Here is a 13,977-nt window from a genome sequence, read left to right as displayed (position 1 = left end):
AATTTAACTGACTCGAAAAGTTAAAAATTGTAAAAAGTTGTTCAGAAGGATGCAGCACTCTTGAAATTGCTAAGATATTGGGGCATGATCAGAGAACCAACAAACATTTTGTTGCAAATATTCAGCAGGATCGCAAGAAATGGGGGGGAAAAGACACACATTAACTGCCAAAGATTTGAGAAGCTGCCAGGAACCCATTATCCTCCAGTGCTGTCATATGCCAGAACTGCAACCTAACTGGAGTGCCCAGAAGTACAAGGTATTTAATGCTCAGAGACATGGCCAAGGTAATGAAGGCTGAAACTTGACCACCACATAACTTGAAATGGCAAGATTGGACCAAGAAATATCTGAAGACAGATTTTTCAAAGGTTTTATGGATTGATGAGATGAGAGTGACTCTTGATGGACCAGATGGATGGGCTCGTGGCTGGATCAATAACGGGCTCAAAGCGCCACTTCGACTCAGACACCAGCAAGGTGGAGGTGGGATAATGGTATTGGCTGATATTATTAAAGATGAGCTAGTTGGACCTTTTCAGGTTGAAGATGGACTCAAAATCAACTCCCAAACCTACTGCCAGTTTTTAGAAGACATTTTCTTCAAATGTCTACGGAGATTCTCAGTCATCCAGGTTGTGGTTGTCTCAAAAGTGCTTTTTTAAGAGGCAACTGAACTTTATGTTTTTTCTTTGAAAACGTTTAGCTTCTCATACAAGAAGCTTCTTCAGCTCTGACAGGATGGTGGGAAATGGAAGGATTTACACTCCTTGCAGACAGCTGGTCATTTGTATTCTTTTAGTGAGTCGTTTAGGCCACCTGCAGGCTTATCTGTGTCATCAAGGTCACCTGAGTGGTGCAAATGGGTGTGGAGCCTTCTTGGAACTGTTGAAAGGACTGTCTTGTAGACTGGAGATAGATGATGTTGTATCCCTCTCCCTCTGTTGAAAGAGGGCTGCTCAATTTTGACATAGATGGGCCTCTTTGACACACCTTTCAAATCAGCAGTCTTCTCTGTCCAAAATGTGGACTTTGCTGTCTTCAAAAGAGTAACCTTTGTTTTTAAATGCAGAGGGACTGCTGAATCTAGTCCTGATGGGTTGGTTCTCATGTGTTGTACCAGGTGTTTATGAAGTGGTTGTTTTGTTCCCCAATGTACAGATCTGCACATGGCTCACTGCATTGTACTTCATATACCATGTTGCTCAGTTTATGTCTGGGTGTTTTACCTTTGGGTGGACAAGCTTCTGCCATAGTGTTTTCTGAAGTGTGCACATATGTTGTGTTGGCTGAAGATCCTCCAGAGCTTTTCCGATATTCCTGCAATGTATGGAATAACAATGTTGCTTTGCTTATTGTTCTCTTCATCGTCAGTTATGGAGGAGCTCCTGTAGGGTCTTTTTTGAGATTTGATGAAGGCCCATTTGGGATAGCCACATGTTCTGAGGACTTCCTTGATGTGTTTTAGTTCTTTTTCTTTACCATCTTTGCTGGTAGGCAGGCCTTCAGCTTGGTATGTAGGGTTCTGATGACTCCCATTTTGTGCTCCAGTGGATGGTGGGAATCAAAACGTAAATATTGATTTGTGTGTGTTTTCTGTAAACTTCAGTGTTAAGGCTTCTGTCTTCCTTTATGTGTACTGCACAGTCTAGAAAGGGCTGTGTACATGAAGAAGTACAGGAAGACGTCTGCATCTTTCAAGAAGACCATGATTTTTATGCAGGACAATTGTCCATCACATGGATTGAAGTACTCCACTGCATGGCTAGCCAGTAAAGGCCTTAAAGATGAAAGAATAATGACATGGTCCCCTTTCTCACCTGACCTAAACCCTATTGAGAACTTTTGGGTCCTTCTTAAACGGGAGATCCACAGTGAAGGAAAACAGTACATCTCTTTGAACAGAGTCTGGGAAGCTGTAGTTGCTGCTGCACAAAAAGTTGATCATCAACAGATCAAGAAACTGACATATTCCATGAATGGAAGGCTTATGACTGTTATTGAAAAGAAGAGTGGCTATATTGGTCACTGATTTTTTTTTTAAATGTCAGAAATATTTGTACATTTTGTTTATTTATTCTCACTTTAACATGCAAATAAATGAGTGAGATGAGCAAATTTTCATTTTTCACTTAGTTGCATAATAATTCTTCACACCAATAATTGCCCAATAATTGTACACACGTAGATATTCTCCTAAGAAAGCCAAAACCTCACTTTTGCTTTCTTAAATATTCAGGTTTAAGATTTATTAACATTTTGGATTGACCGAGAGCACTGTAGTTGTTCAATAATAACATTAATCCTCCAAAATACAACTTGCCTAATAATTGTGCATGCAATGTAGTTACTCAATGCATTATAAATAGCTGAATTTACAAAACACTAAGTCACAGACTATAATATATTGGGACAAACAATGATTGAATTAAAACAATAATGTTGAATGTGGTTTGTTTGGTTTTTGCTTTATACTGTATGTGTTCAAAAAGTTGTTCTGGCACAAGTATGTACTCAAAATCATTCCTTTTGTCACTTTCCTTTGGATAGAGAAAATAAATAGGCATTTAAAGCACTTTTTCTAGGAGAACAAAAGCAGTTGGTACAAAAAAATTGAAACAAAAAAATTTCATTGCAGCTGTGTGTACACACACACACACACACACACACACACACATCCTGTTTCCCTGAAAATAAGACCTATCCTGAAAATAAGACCTAGCATGTTGTTTTTGTGTGTGTGTGTCTAATATAAGCCCTACCCCCAAAATAAGACCTACTTAATAGCCTGTGCAGCCACCCAGCCACTCATTCTGTTCAGTTGTTTGGTGTAGTGCAAGCGCAAGGTGGGAGGGTGGAGCTGCCCCACGCGCCCTGCACTGGCTTACCTTAGGACCCCCACAGCCAGGCCATCCATGCCGTGACACCTGCCTTCGCAGTGGCAGCACCAACAGCCATGTGCAGCAGGAACCCATGTGGCCACTAGCCCACTTCTTCTGCTTGCTCGCGGTTGCAACGGAGTAGGAGGCTGAGCATTGTGCTGGTGCCGCAACTGCGAGGTAAGGCAAGTGTCAGGGCATGGATGGCCTAGCTGCAGGAGTCCTGAGGTAGTCCAGTATGATGAGCTGGGACATAGCCCAGAGATAACACAGGCAGCTGGCAGTTGAAATCGGTCCTTTATTGCTCCAAATTTCCCCAAATGCTCCCACGTTTCTGGCAAGTCCCAGAGCAAAGTGATGACAAACCCCCCCACACACCTCAAGCAGCCTCTGGCTGCAAATAGTCCAACCCAGTGCTGTGTATACCAAGGCTGCACAAGCAATAAATCCAGCAGGGCAAATCAAGGAGTTCAGGAAGCAAAGGATCCAGTTAATTAGTCCAGAAAGCCAGAAAGAATGCAAGGACTCTTGGAAAGTTCAAACATCATTACTTAATACTTCAGGAACTCCATGTTTGTTCTTGACAAATTCCCCTGCCCACAGCCTCTCCTCTCCTTAAGTCTCATTCTCCAGGTGTGCCTTGTGAAGATAGGCAGGGCATTCTTCTCCCAAGTAGCCTGCTGAATCTGTGCTGTTGTCACCTTCTCTCCCCACTCCATGCTCTCGGATCAGGAGAGGGTGGTCCTTGCTCCTCACCTGAGCTCTGTGTCTCATGTTCATCCTACCCCTGATACTCCCTGTCTACAAACTGTTCTAATCCTGAAAGGCCCTGGCCTGACTGGCCCTGCCCTTCCCCATTTTCCTCCAAACCCAACAAAGCCGCCACCTCAATCTCTGTCAGCTCAGGTTCCAGCTAGTCTTCCCCTGCAGATTCAGGCTCTGACAGGGACATGACAGCCGGTGAGGGCGTGTGGGGCATCTCCACCACCCCACCAGCTCATCTCATGGCCACGGGACAGTGCGTGGCTCAGCCTCCTGCTCCATTGTGGCCTCACCAGATTAGAGTCCTTGTGTTGTTATAAGAAGCCCCTGTGATTTCTGCCAATTTAGCACTGACTGTTAGTTGACTAGATTCTTGTGCATAGGTTTGAATAAGTCTTTGATGCTGCAACTTTATGAATGATCCTGATTATTTGTGCATGATACTAATTTCTGACATAAAAGCTTGAATAAAATGAATTGCTAACCTTGCTACATTTGGTTTTTGTTCTCTTTTTCATCTGTTTTTTTTTTAATTAGTTGATAAGCCTAAAGAACTGGGAGCAAGTGTTTCTGTTACTGCTGAAGAGATGACAAAACTACTGTATAAACCTCAAAAGGGAGAATGGCAGGGGAATTCGCAGAGTGAAGAGTGTAAACGAATTATTTCTGGAATTGATCAACTTTTGAGACTTGGTACGGTTTTAAACATTTGATAGCTTTGTTTTGATAAATATAAAGACATACATAGTGTTTTACACTAAATTCAGTTGCTTGGATGTAAGCAGTACAGATTTTGTAAAATAAATTTAATTTGCAATTTACTATATACTGCATTATTAACTGACAATGCATTTAGTTGTTTCAACTAAAACTATTATTTTAACAGATATTTCAGCAGCTTTTGCTCGTCCAGTTGATCTCAATACATATCCAAAGTACAGTACAGTAGTAGCTTATCCAACAGATCTTTCAACTATTCAGCTGAGACTGACGAATCATTTTTACAGGTTAGTCTGATTTGGTATTAGAATCCAGTTAATAGAACTAGCTTTTAAAATTGCTCTGAAGTTAAACCTCAGATGATTGCTGATCTTTGTGGGGAGATGAACACATGTGTGATTTTCAGAGTTTACATATTGTAAAATATGGTTGCTGTAAAAGAGTAGCTTCTGTATTTTAAAAATGGTGAAAATGGCAAGTATCGTAATATATGGCAAACTGGTGAAAATGAGCCCTCTTATCTCCTCAGATTTTATTATATTTGTCTATTTTTGAAAAAGTAGAAAAAGCTTTAGCAACTCATAATGACAAACAATTTTCTAAGAATACCATGAAACCAATTTAAATTTAAATAAAGAGCCTGGTGACCAGTATTGCATCATATCAGCTTTCTCTCTATTTTTATTTAAAATAGAATAGAATTAATATAGGAAAAAGAAACATTGGGCAACAAATCTGAAAGATTCTGGCACAAATTCTTAAGAGGAAAAATTATGTCCATAAATTGAAAAATGTCCTCCATGAAATTTTGAAACAGATCATTTTCCTTGGCCAAGATAAATCAGATTTTTTTTTCACCTTTAATATAACATAAGCTGTACAATTCAATTGAAAAACAAACTAAACTCTTTTAGGAGGGAAAATAACAATAAAAATGGACAATAACATAGTTACATAAATGTGCACATCTTTAACTAATACTTTGTTGAAGCATCTTTTGATTTTATGATACTATTCAATCTTTTGGGGTAGGAGCCTGTCAGCATGGCACATCTTATGTTGGGAATCTTTGCCTACTCCTTGCAAAAGCACTCCAAATCTGTCAAATTTCAAGGGCATCTCCTGTGCACAGCTTTCTTCAGGTCACCCCACAGATTTTCATTTGTGGATTCAGGTCTGGGCTCTAGTTGGGCCATTCTGAAACTTTGCTCTTTTTCTGGTGAAGCTGTTCTTTTTGTTGATTTGAAGATATGCTTTGGGTCATTGTCGTGTTGAAAGATGAAATTCCTCTTCAGCATTTTATCAGAGGCTTGAAGGTTTTGTGTTAAAATTGACTGATATTTGGAACTGTTCATAATTCCCTCCACTTTGATTAAAGCTCCAGTTCCAGCTGAAGAAAAGCAGCCCCAAAGCATAATGCCACCACCACACTATGGGTGTGGTCCTTTTGGTGATGTGCAATTTCTGTCATATCATAAGGACAACTTTATTTTATTGACTTAGGATAGGAATAGTAGATTTGGATATTTCATTGGCAGTAACCTGTTCTTGAAAATAGGTGGGTTATCAATGTCCTCTGGCAATTGGGGAAGACTGATATATAAAATTATATCTCTGCTGCTCATTAATTTCCTTAGGAAACAGATACTTGAAACACTAGTTTTGCATGATTCAATTAAACATTTAGGAAGTACAACACTGACTTTGTAAATATTATTTATTTTTTAATCATAAAAAGTAAAATACAACACAGAAAAACAAACAAAACAAAAGCATACATTCAACCCTAACAACAACAAAACAGAAAAAAATAGTGTACAAAAAAGGAAAAAGTGATCAAATAAATGTAACATTTAACATGTAAAATCCACCCTAGCTAGGTTCTGAAAAAAAAGAAGTAAATTCTCCTTGCTGTTTACTTACACACATAGATTCATAGATACATAGATACATATACTGTAAACACACACACACCTATATATAAAGCAGGTTTAGCTTAACCTGAAGTACAGCACTATCAATGAAGTATTTTTTGCATTAGGTAAGAGAGTGCACTATTTTGCTAAAATGTGTCATTTAAGGATTTTTAATTGGGTTTTTTTTTTGGTAGTTATATAACTCTATATACTGTCCACTTTTCTTAGAGTCTTGGAAGTATCCAGTATAAAAAAGAATGAATTGTTGATTTCTTTTGCTTATAGATTTCCAGTTTTAGAGACTGCAAGTTTAACTGTTTATTTGTTATTGTTATTACTGTTGTTATATATAGGAGACTTTCTGCATTGATTTGGGAAGTAAGATGTATTGAAAGCAATGCTCGGACCTTCAATGAACCCAATAGCAAAATTGCTAAGACTGCTCAGAAAATCACTGATCAACTCTTAGAATTTATTAGGTAAGCAATATATCCATAGAACAGCAAAATGTGAGCTTGTCGTTTATAGTGATACCACATTTATCTGCTATCTGTGTCTTTGATGTACAAAATCCAATTAAATCTAGCTTAAAATAATACTATTTACTGTACTTCTCCATATGTTTCTGAGACCCAATTTGCTTCCATGTCCACATGGTACCATCATTCTCCAAGCTGCATATCCCCATTCTTTATGCATGTAAGCCTCCCTGTTGCAAGCCAGCATCTCATTCTCTCAATCCTCATTCCACCCTCTGGAATGAATCACCTACTGAGCTCGGACGGCTCCTGATCTCCGTTCCTTCCATCGGGACCTGAAGACTTGGCTGTTCAAACAAATAGGCTGACTCTGATTGCGGGTTTTATTATTTACTATTAATTAGTTATTTGGTTTAAAATGGGATTTTATTGTACTTGTTTCTTAACTTGTGTTCGCCACCCTGAGTCCTTCGGGAGAATGGCGGCATATAAATACATGTAATAAATAAATAAATAATAAATCATTCACTGGCTTGCAGAATAGCAAACATGATTTTGGGAATGAGACATTGAAGCACCATGAGAACAGGGCTTCTGCTGTTCTAAAAACCAGTGTCCCATTCTCACAAGACCTGGGGAAGAGTCATCTTGCAGAAAGGACAGGAGGTTGGCTCATAGAAGAAACATGACATTGGTTTGGAGAATGGTGTGAGGCAGGCAAGGCCAATGGTCTGGGGCTTGAGGCAGCATTCTCAGTGGTAATGGTGGTGCTGGAGCTGAAAGATTGATTGATTGATTGATTGATTGATTCGATTTATATGCCACCCTTCTCCAGAGACTCAGGGCGGCTGGTCTAATAGAGGCCTGGTACTAGGGTGATACTGCTAGAGGCCCTGGGCTTCTATTTCAGTCCCAACATTGCCACAACTGAGTGTTGATATGCAGGTTAGCTAAAAAACTGATTGGTGGGGGAGATAGACAAGTATAGGGAGTTGGAGTGCCCCTGTAGTTGTAAACACTGTAGAGCTATCTGGGCAGCTGAATCTTCTGTGGTGTGGTAATGTTACTGGGCCAGTCTGGGGTGGCTGAGGCTTCCATATTGCAGCATCCCCTAACTTGCACATGGTCTATTCCAGCCCCCCAGCCCCTTGAAGCAACTTTTGCACTCCTTACTGGATCTCGACTTTATGACCTATAATTTTCACTTCACAACAGCAGCCAGGAGACAGGATTGTGTTGCTAGCAAAGCAGTCACGTGACATCTCATTTAGTGATTGAGATTCCAGTCCTGATTGTGGTTGTAAGTCAAGGACCACCTGTACATTTTTGTTGCACTTTGAAACATACCTTATTAATTTCTATTTATTTCTAAAAGCCATCTGCAATGTTAATATTCAGAAACATTTATTTCATACTTGCACTGATAAAGTTAAAGAGTCATACTTTAGTGTCTAAAATACACTTTTATTTTTCAGGAATCCAAATTGTACTAACTTTTTTGAGTTATGTACTGCAACAAATGAAGACAGCATTGCTGCTACTGAATCGGTAATAAAGCTAGCTTTGTATATATTTTGCAGTTAATTATTGATATTTCTCTTTCATTGCTATGTTGTTAAGCTTCAGTCTTCCTCATTTGTAATATTAATTTGGATTCAACCCAGTAAACATATTAAGCAAAATGGTGTTCGCTACCTTAATTCAAAAAAAATTTATGGTTAATATGTCTGGTTCACTTCCTAGGATGATGATTATAAACCAAGGACATCTAGGAAAGTAAGTTAATTTTGTCCATCCATAACTTTTTTCTTTATGAATGAGTAGGAATTTTGTATTTTTAAGTAGCTGAATGCAATTCATTTGTTGTAATTGCATTTTTAAAAGTCATCAAACGTTTATGGGTATTTTACTTTTTTTTAAAAAAAGAGACAATCCTTGAAGGGAAAAAATACTACAAAATCACGCTATGATGAAAACAGATGGAGGAAACAATGTATGGAACTCGTTAATCTAATTTTCCAGTGTGAGGATTCAGAACCCTTTAGACAGCCTGTTGATCTGGAGCAGTACCCTGTAAGTAATTATTATTTGATCAGTTACAATAACATCAAACATGCCACATTTTAAAGCATTCTCTTATCCATTGTACTTTCTTATCAAAACAAGAAAAATGTCTGCTTCAGTTAGGAATCTCTGATGGATAAGTCTGAAGGCACCCTTGTTCAATCATAGTACACCTAAGAGAAAGTACAGTATTTTGTTTCCTAGTAAACAGAATGCCTACAATTCCATGATGATGTGCAGTCTCCTTTTCTCTTTTGAATATGGTTCATAGCACAGCCATAAAACAATACATAAATCTTCTGTAATCTCATGATCTTGCCACTGTCCTGAAAGCAAATGAGGTTACAGTTGTTTTGAAGACAAGTCACTCCCTATTTTATATACAGCTGATAAACCTTGAATCTAGTATTTCCTAAGCCCAGAAAGGGTACTTTAAACAAAAAGAACACTTGCCATGTAGCAATACTACCTTTTCCATGTTGTGAACTTCAAAGTTTGTTATGGAAATGGAGATGGACACACTAAGCATTTGCATTCCATGTTTGATACTGAGTCACAGAGTACAATCTTAATAAAACAAATATTATCAGCATCAGAATAAAACTTAATGAAAATAATTTAATTTACCGTATCCAACAAGTTGAAAATTATGTAATGTCTGAAGCATGAATCTCTCCAAACTGGGAAAACTTTAGCACTTTGGCAGAAGACCATTGGAGATGAAGGAGATAAGCCTTGGCTGGAAGGTAGTTGAAGAATCTGAGTACAGTTATCAGCTACCCCTTCATAAGTTAAATTCACTTATGGGCCTATTGGATATAAAACAGTCCATATAATACATTATTGTCATCTTCCCTGAGTTTTCCTGCTGCCCAGGTAGATTAGGTAAGTAGCCAGGGCTCAGGACCCCGGATAGCGGCTCCGGTTGGAGCTTGAGTTTTAGGAGAGCCGGTTTAATGTCAGGGTACCAAGTAATAGACCCATACTAAGCAAAATTCTGAGACAGATGAATTCCTCAAAGAATAGCTTTATTGGATATATCATATTGGCACAATTCTGATGAAAACCGACTGTGAAGGTTCCTGTGGTTTTCACCTAATTAAAAGAGTTTTCCCACAACCCCGAACAATCAGTCACATGGTCCAATCGAGACGCTGTCTGGTTGTCTGGTGACCTCACTACTCCTTCCACGGTGCAGGTGTGAGAATGTCCTTGGTTCTCAAAAGAAAGTATTTTATTTTGGCTACACAATCCCCTCTCTCTAATCCCCCCCCCTTTCCCTCAGCTCCAGTGTGGCAACACTGAAGCTCCAATATGGCTTCGGTCAGATCAGCTTCAGGTTTGACAATTATATTATTATTGTACTGTACTGTACTGTACTGTACTGTACTGTACTGTACTGTACTGTACTGTACTATACTATACTATACTATACTATACTATACTATACTATACTATACTAATGCTATTTTAATGAACAACATTCTAAATAATCTCAAAGTGCAAATTTGCAAATTTTGCAAATTTTTGGAAAAATATCCTAGATGCTTTCCCTAGCTCTGTCTTTCTTCTTTTTCTCACTTTTTGTCCCCTTTTTATCATCACAGTTGAGAACAGAACTTCACTTTTGAAATTTGGATATTTATGGGCTAAGGGAATGTGTTTCATTAGCATGAGACTTGTTAAATAGTCTTGCAAAGGAATGGTAAAAATATAAGAAAAACAAATTATATTGGATTAGCCAATTCCACTAGGATTTTAGAGTTTAATAAACAATTATTGTTTATACATACATACATACATACATACATACATACATACATACATACATACATACCAGGGGTGAAATGCTCCCGGTTTGGACTGAATAGCCCGATCCGGAGCAATGGAGGTGGGTGGTTCGGAGAACCGGTAGCAAAAATCCTTGCGCCACCCCCCCTTGCCCAGCTGAGTTGCGCAATCATCAGAGACTTTTTTTTAATTTTTAAAAGCATTTTTTCTACAACCTCTTTGGCCGAAAAAATGCTTTTGAAAGTTAAAAAAAAAGCCTTTGATGATCACGCAGCTCAGCTGGGATCATCAGAGGCTTTTAAAAGCATTTTTTCTACAACCTCTTTGGCCGAAGAGTTATAGAAAAAATGTTTTTAAAAGGAAAAAAAGCCTCTGCCGATCAGGCAAGTCAGCTGGGATCGTCAGAGGCTTTAAAAGCATTTTTTTTACAACCTCTTCAGCAGAAATGGTTTTAAAAGCTTAAAAAAAATGGCCATGCCCACTCAGTCATATTACCCCCCACCCCCTCAAGCCATGCCCACAGAACCAGTAATAACAAATTTTACATTTCACCACTGATACATATAATACACACATATAATAATAATAATAATAATAATAATAATAATAATAATAATAATAATACAGTTCTTCAAACACTGTTTGAGATAATAGACATCTGATTTTTGTCTTAGTCTTCATTCCAAGCTGCAAACTCCTATGCCTATTAGTTGTGCTTGTTTTTAGTCCTTTAAAAAAGTGTAAAGTTACTTAGTCTGCACAATTCCTCTCTGTGTCTGTCTTGTCTATCTGTCTACAGGCTTTCCACCTGTATATGAGAAACTCGACCCCAGCCTTTTAATAATGGAGCCATTTGGTTATCTTTATTTAGGACTACAGAGAAATTATAGACACACCAATGGACTTAGCCACAGTAAAGGAAACACTAGAAGCTGAAAACTATGACACTCCAATGGAACTGTGGAAAGATGTCAGACTAATATTTAGCAATGCTAAAGCATATACCCCAAGCAAAAAGTCTAAGGTAACATTTCTATACTATTTACTGCAATAATCAAATAAGTATTATTAGCAGTTAGGCAAAGGTTAGATGGATAGGAAATGAAAGTCATGTCGGAAGATCATTGGAAGTGTGAAATCAATCAAAATTCTGTTATGAGAACTTAAGGAACAATTGGTAAATAATTTTACTTTAAAAACATAATTAGTTTAAAGGAGAATAAACACAAAACTTTATACAGTCCTTAATACAGGCTCTGAATGTGTAAGCAGCTTCTTTCAACTGTGGCTAAGTGTGTTTTAATTAAAATGTCTTGGATAATATTTTCAATTACTACTTGATTCCAGTATGTTCACTTTTCTACACTTTCTGAGGCAACATCAATTTCTTATGGTTAAATTGTTGTAGATGTTCATTATAGCCAAAATGAGAAATAGAATGCCTAAATACAAGAATAGTTTACTGAAGCACCACTGTACATGTTTGCAGATAAGTGGAGGAATTTTATGTGCTAAAATACAGACCTAAAATTGGGTTTAGCTTATCTGTGAGTATATATAGTACTACATTTTATAACCCATATATCCCATATATACTTGTGGATGAGTGCATCTGTGGCTAAGCCAACCTTTGATTTTTTTTTTAACCAAAATACAATTAAAAATGTATTACCAGCAGATAAGACACTTCTGAATAATAAAAAATACAGTAATTTTGAGGGTCAACTTCTTACGGATGGAACATTGGTAATGGTAATTTGGATAAAAATTTGATGGTTGGTTTTATAATATTATTCTCCATCCATGGACTTATATGTGAGTATATATGGTAATGTGCTCAGTATGGTAACCAGTGCTACCATATACATATTTCCTCTAAAGAATGTCCTCTGATTGAATAGGTCATACTTTTTGGTAAATTTGCATACAACCATAATTGAATGACTGCAGGAAGAGAAAGTGCAAATCCTATATAAAAGGTATTAGAAAATAAATTACTATTTCAACAGAATGAATAGCAAGTGGGGGATAAGGAAGGATGTATGGAATTGCTAGAGTAAAAATAATTGTATTACATTCTACAGAAGTCTGTGAAGTTATGCTAATACAGGATATAAAATGGGTGCTTGGTGGAAAGTAAAAGTGAAAAAGATTATGGATGAAGAAAAGATAGCGGTAAAAGATAATTACCGCTGCAGAAAAATTGAGGAAGAGAAAATACTTCATATTTTAGTATGAATGTAGTCAAAGAGAACAGGGCCTAGTTAAGTTAATGTGATAGAAATAAACCAAGCAGTTTTGATGGAAATAAATTGTTGCCAATTAAGTGAAGAGAACTAAAAATAAAAATGAATTAAAAATAAAAGTGAAAATAATCAATTTCATTATTTTTCTTATACATTTAATTTTTTTGGTTTATTGTTTTGTTGCTCCTTTTCTTTGGTTTGCTACTGTTTAGCTGAAAAGGAATAGTGTAATGGGTTGTATATTATTAATTAATACTTTTAAAAAATAAAATTATTAATGTATGAGTTGCATAACCTTCATAGTATATTAATTCAGTCTTCATTTCTTAATCTAGATATATAGTATGACACTGAGATTATCTGCACTATTTGAGGAAAAAATTCGAAGAATTATCTCTGACTTTAGAACTGGGCAAAAGCACAATGAAAGAATATGGAGCAGTGAAAGATCCAGCAGGAAGTTGCAAAGTCTGAATAAATCTGTACAACACTCTTCCAAAATACTGAGGTAAATTTTTCAGTCTATATTACTTTTAGAATAATATTGGTATTAGATGATTTGGTCCATATTTAAACAGTATTTATTAACCCCAATAACTGACTGGAGTAAATTCTCACTTTCATTTAGTTTTGTTCTACTATTTTTTTATAATGTACTTTATCATAAACTATTTTCTGTTGCATAAATATTTTGTGAGAAAATTATATTCACGGATGCATTAATACTTTTATGGATACAGGAATGGATATTGAAAGAAAACCAGACATAACAAAAACATATCAAACAGATAACTGGTTGTGATTGTTGTTTACTTTTTCCATGTTTGTTAATTGTTATTATTTTTTGTTTTTCATAGTGAATATAAGCATCAAATGGAAAGGACCATTTGATGGAAAGGCCCTTTAAAATAATTGAGTCCAATCTCCTTCCCATTTCAAAATTTGCTAAAATTAAACTGGGCTGCTTCTTTTATCATTTTTCCCCACATAAATTTTAGCAAACTGTAATTCACCTCAAACAAGTTCCTTAATTAATAATTAATTTTTCTTTTCTATTTATTAGTCTTTAAACTCAAAAGTTTAAATTTTAAACTACAATGAATATTTTTAAGAATATTAT

At 36.7% G+C, this 13,977-nt stretch overlaps 1 protein-coding gene across 2 annotated transcripts in view; it reads left to right on the top strand.

Moving 5' to 3' along the window:
• The window catches only part of BRWD1 (bromodomain and WD repeat domain containing 1), a 76,834-nt gene that overhangs the window by 51,399 nt on the left and 11,458 nt on the right, over positions 1–13,977 (top strand). For both annotated transcript variants that reach the window (XM_034403794.3, XM_034403711.3), the window contains exons 30-37: positions 4,179–4,334; positions 4,528–4,648; positions 6,631–6,756; positions 8,232–8,304; positions 8,500–8,532; positions 8,683–8,829; positions 11,483–11,635; positions 13,193–13,365. In XM_034403794.3, coding sequence (XP_034259685.2) covers positions 4,179–4,334; positions 4,528–4,648; positions 6,631–6,756; positions 8,232–8,304; positions 8,500–8,532; positions 8,683–8,829; positions 11,483–11,635; positions 13,193–13,365 — 982 coding nt within the window. The remainder of the gene's footprint in view (positions 1–4,178; positions 4,335–4,527; positions 4,649–6,630; positions 6,757–8,231; positions 8,305–8,499; positions 8,533–8,682; positions 8,830–11,482; positions 11,636–13,192; positions 13,366–13,977) is intronic.

The sequence above is a fragment of the Pantherophis guttatus genome, chromosome 5 (genome assembly GCF_059756535.1).
Source record: "Pantherophis guttatus breed Tessera chromosome 5, ASM5975653v1, whole genome shotgun sequence".
NCBI classification, from domain to species: domain Eukaryota; kingdom Metazoa; phylum Chordata; class Lepidosauria; order Squamata; family Colubridae; genus Pantherophis; species Pantherophis guttatus.
Note: the sequence above shows the minus strand (reverse complement) of the source record. Positions and strands in the feature narration are given on the sequence as shown.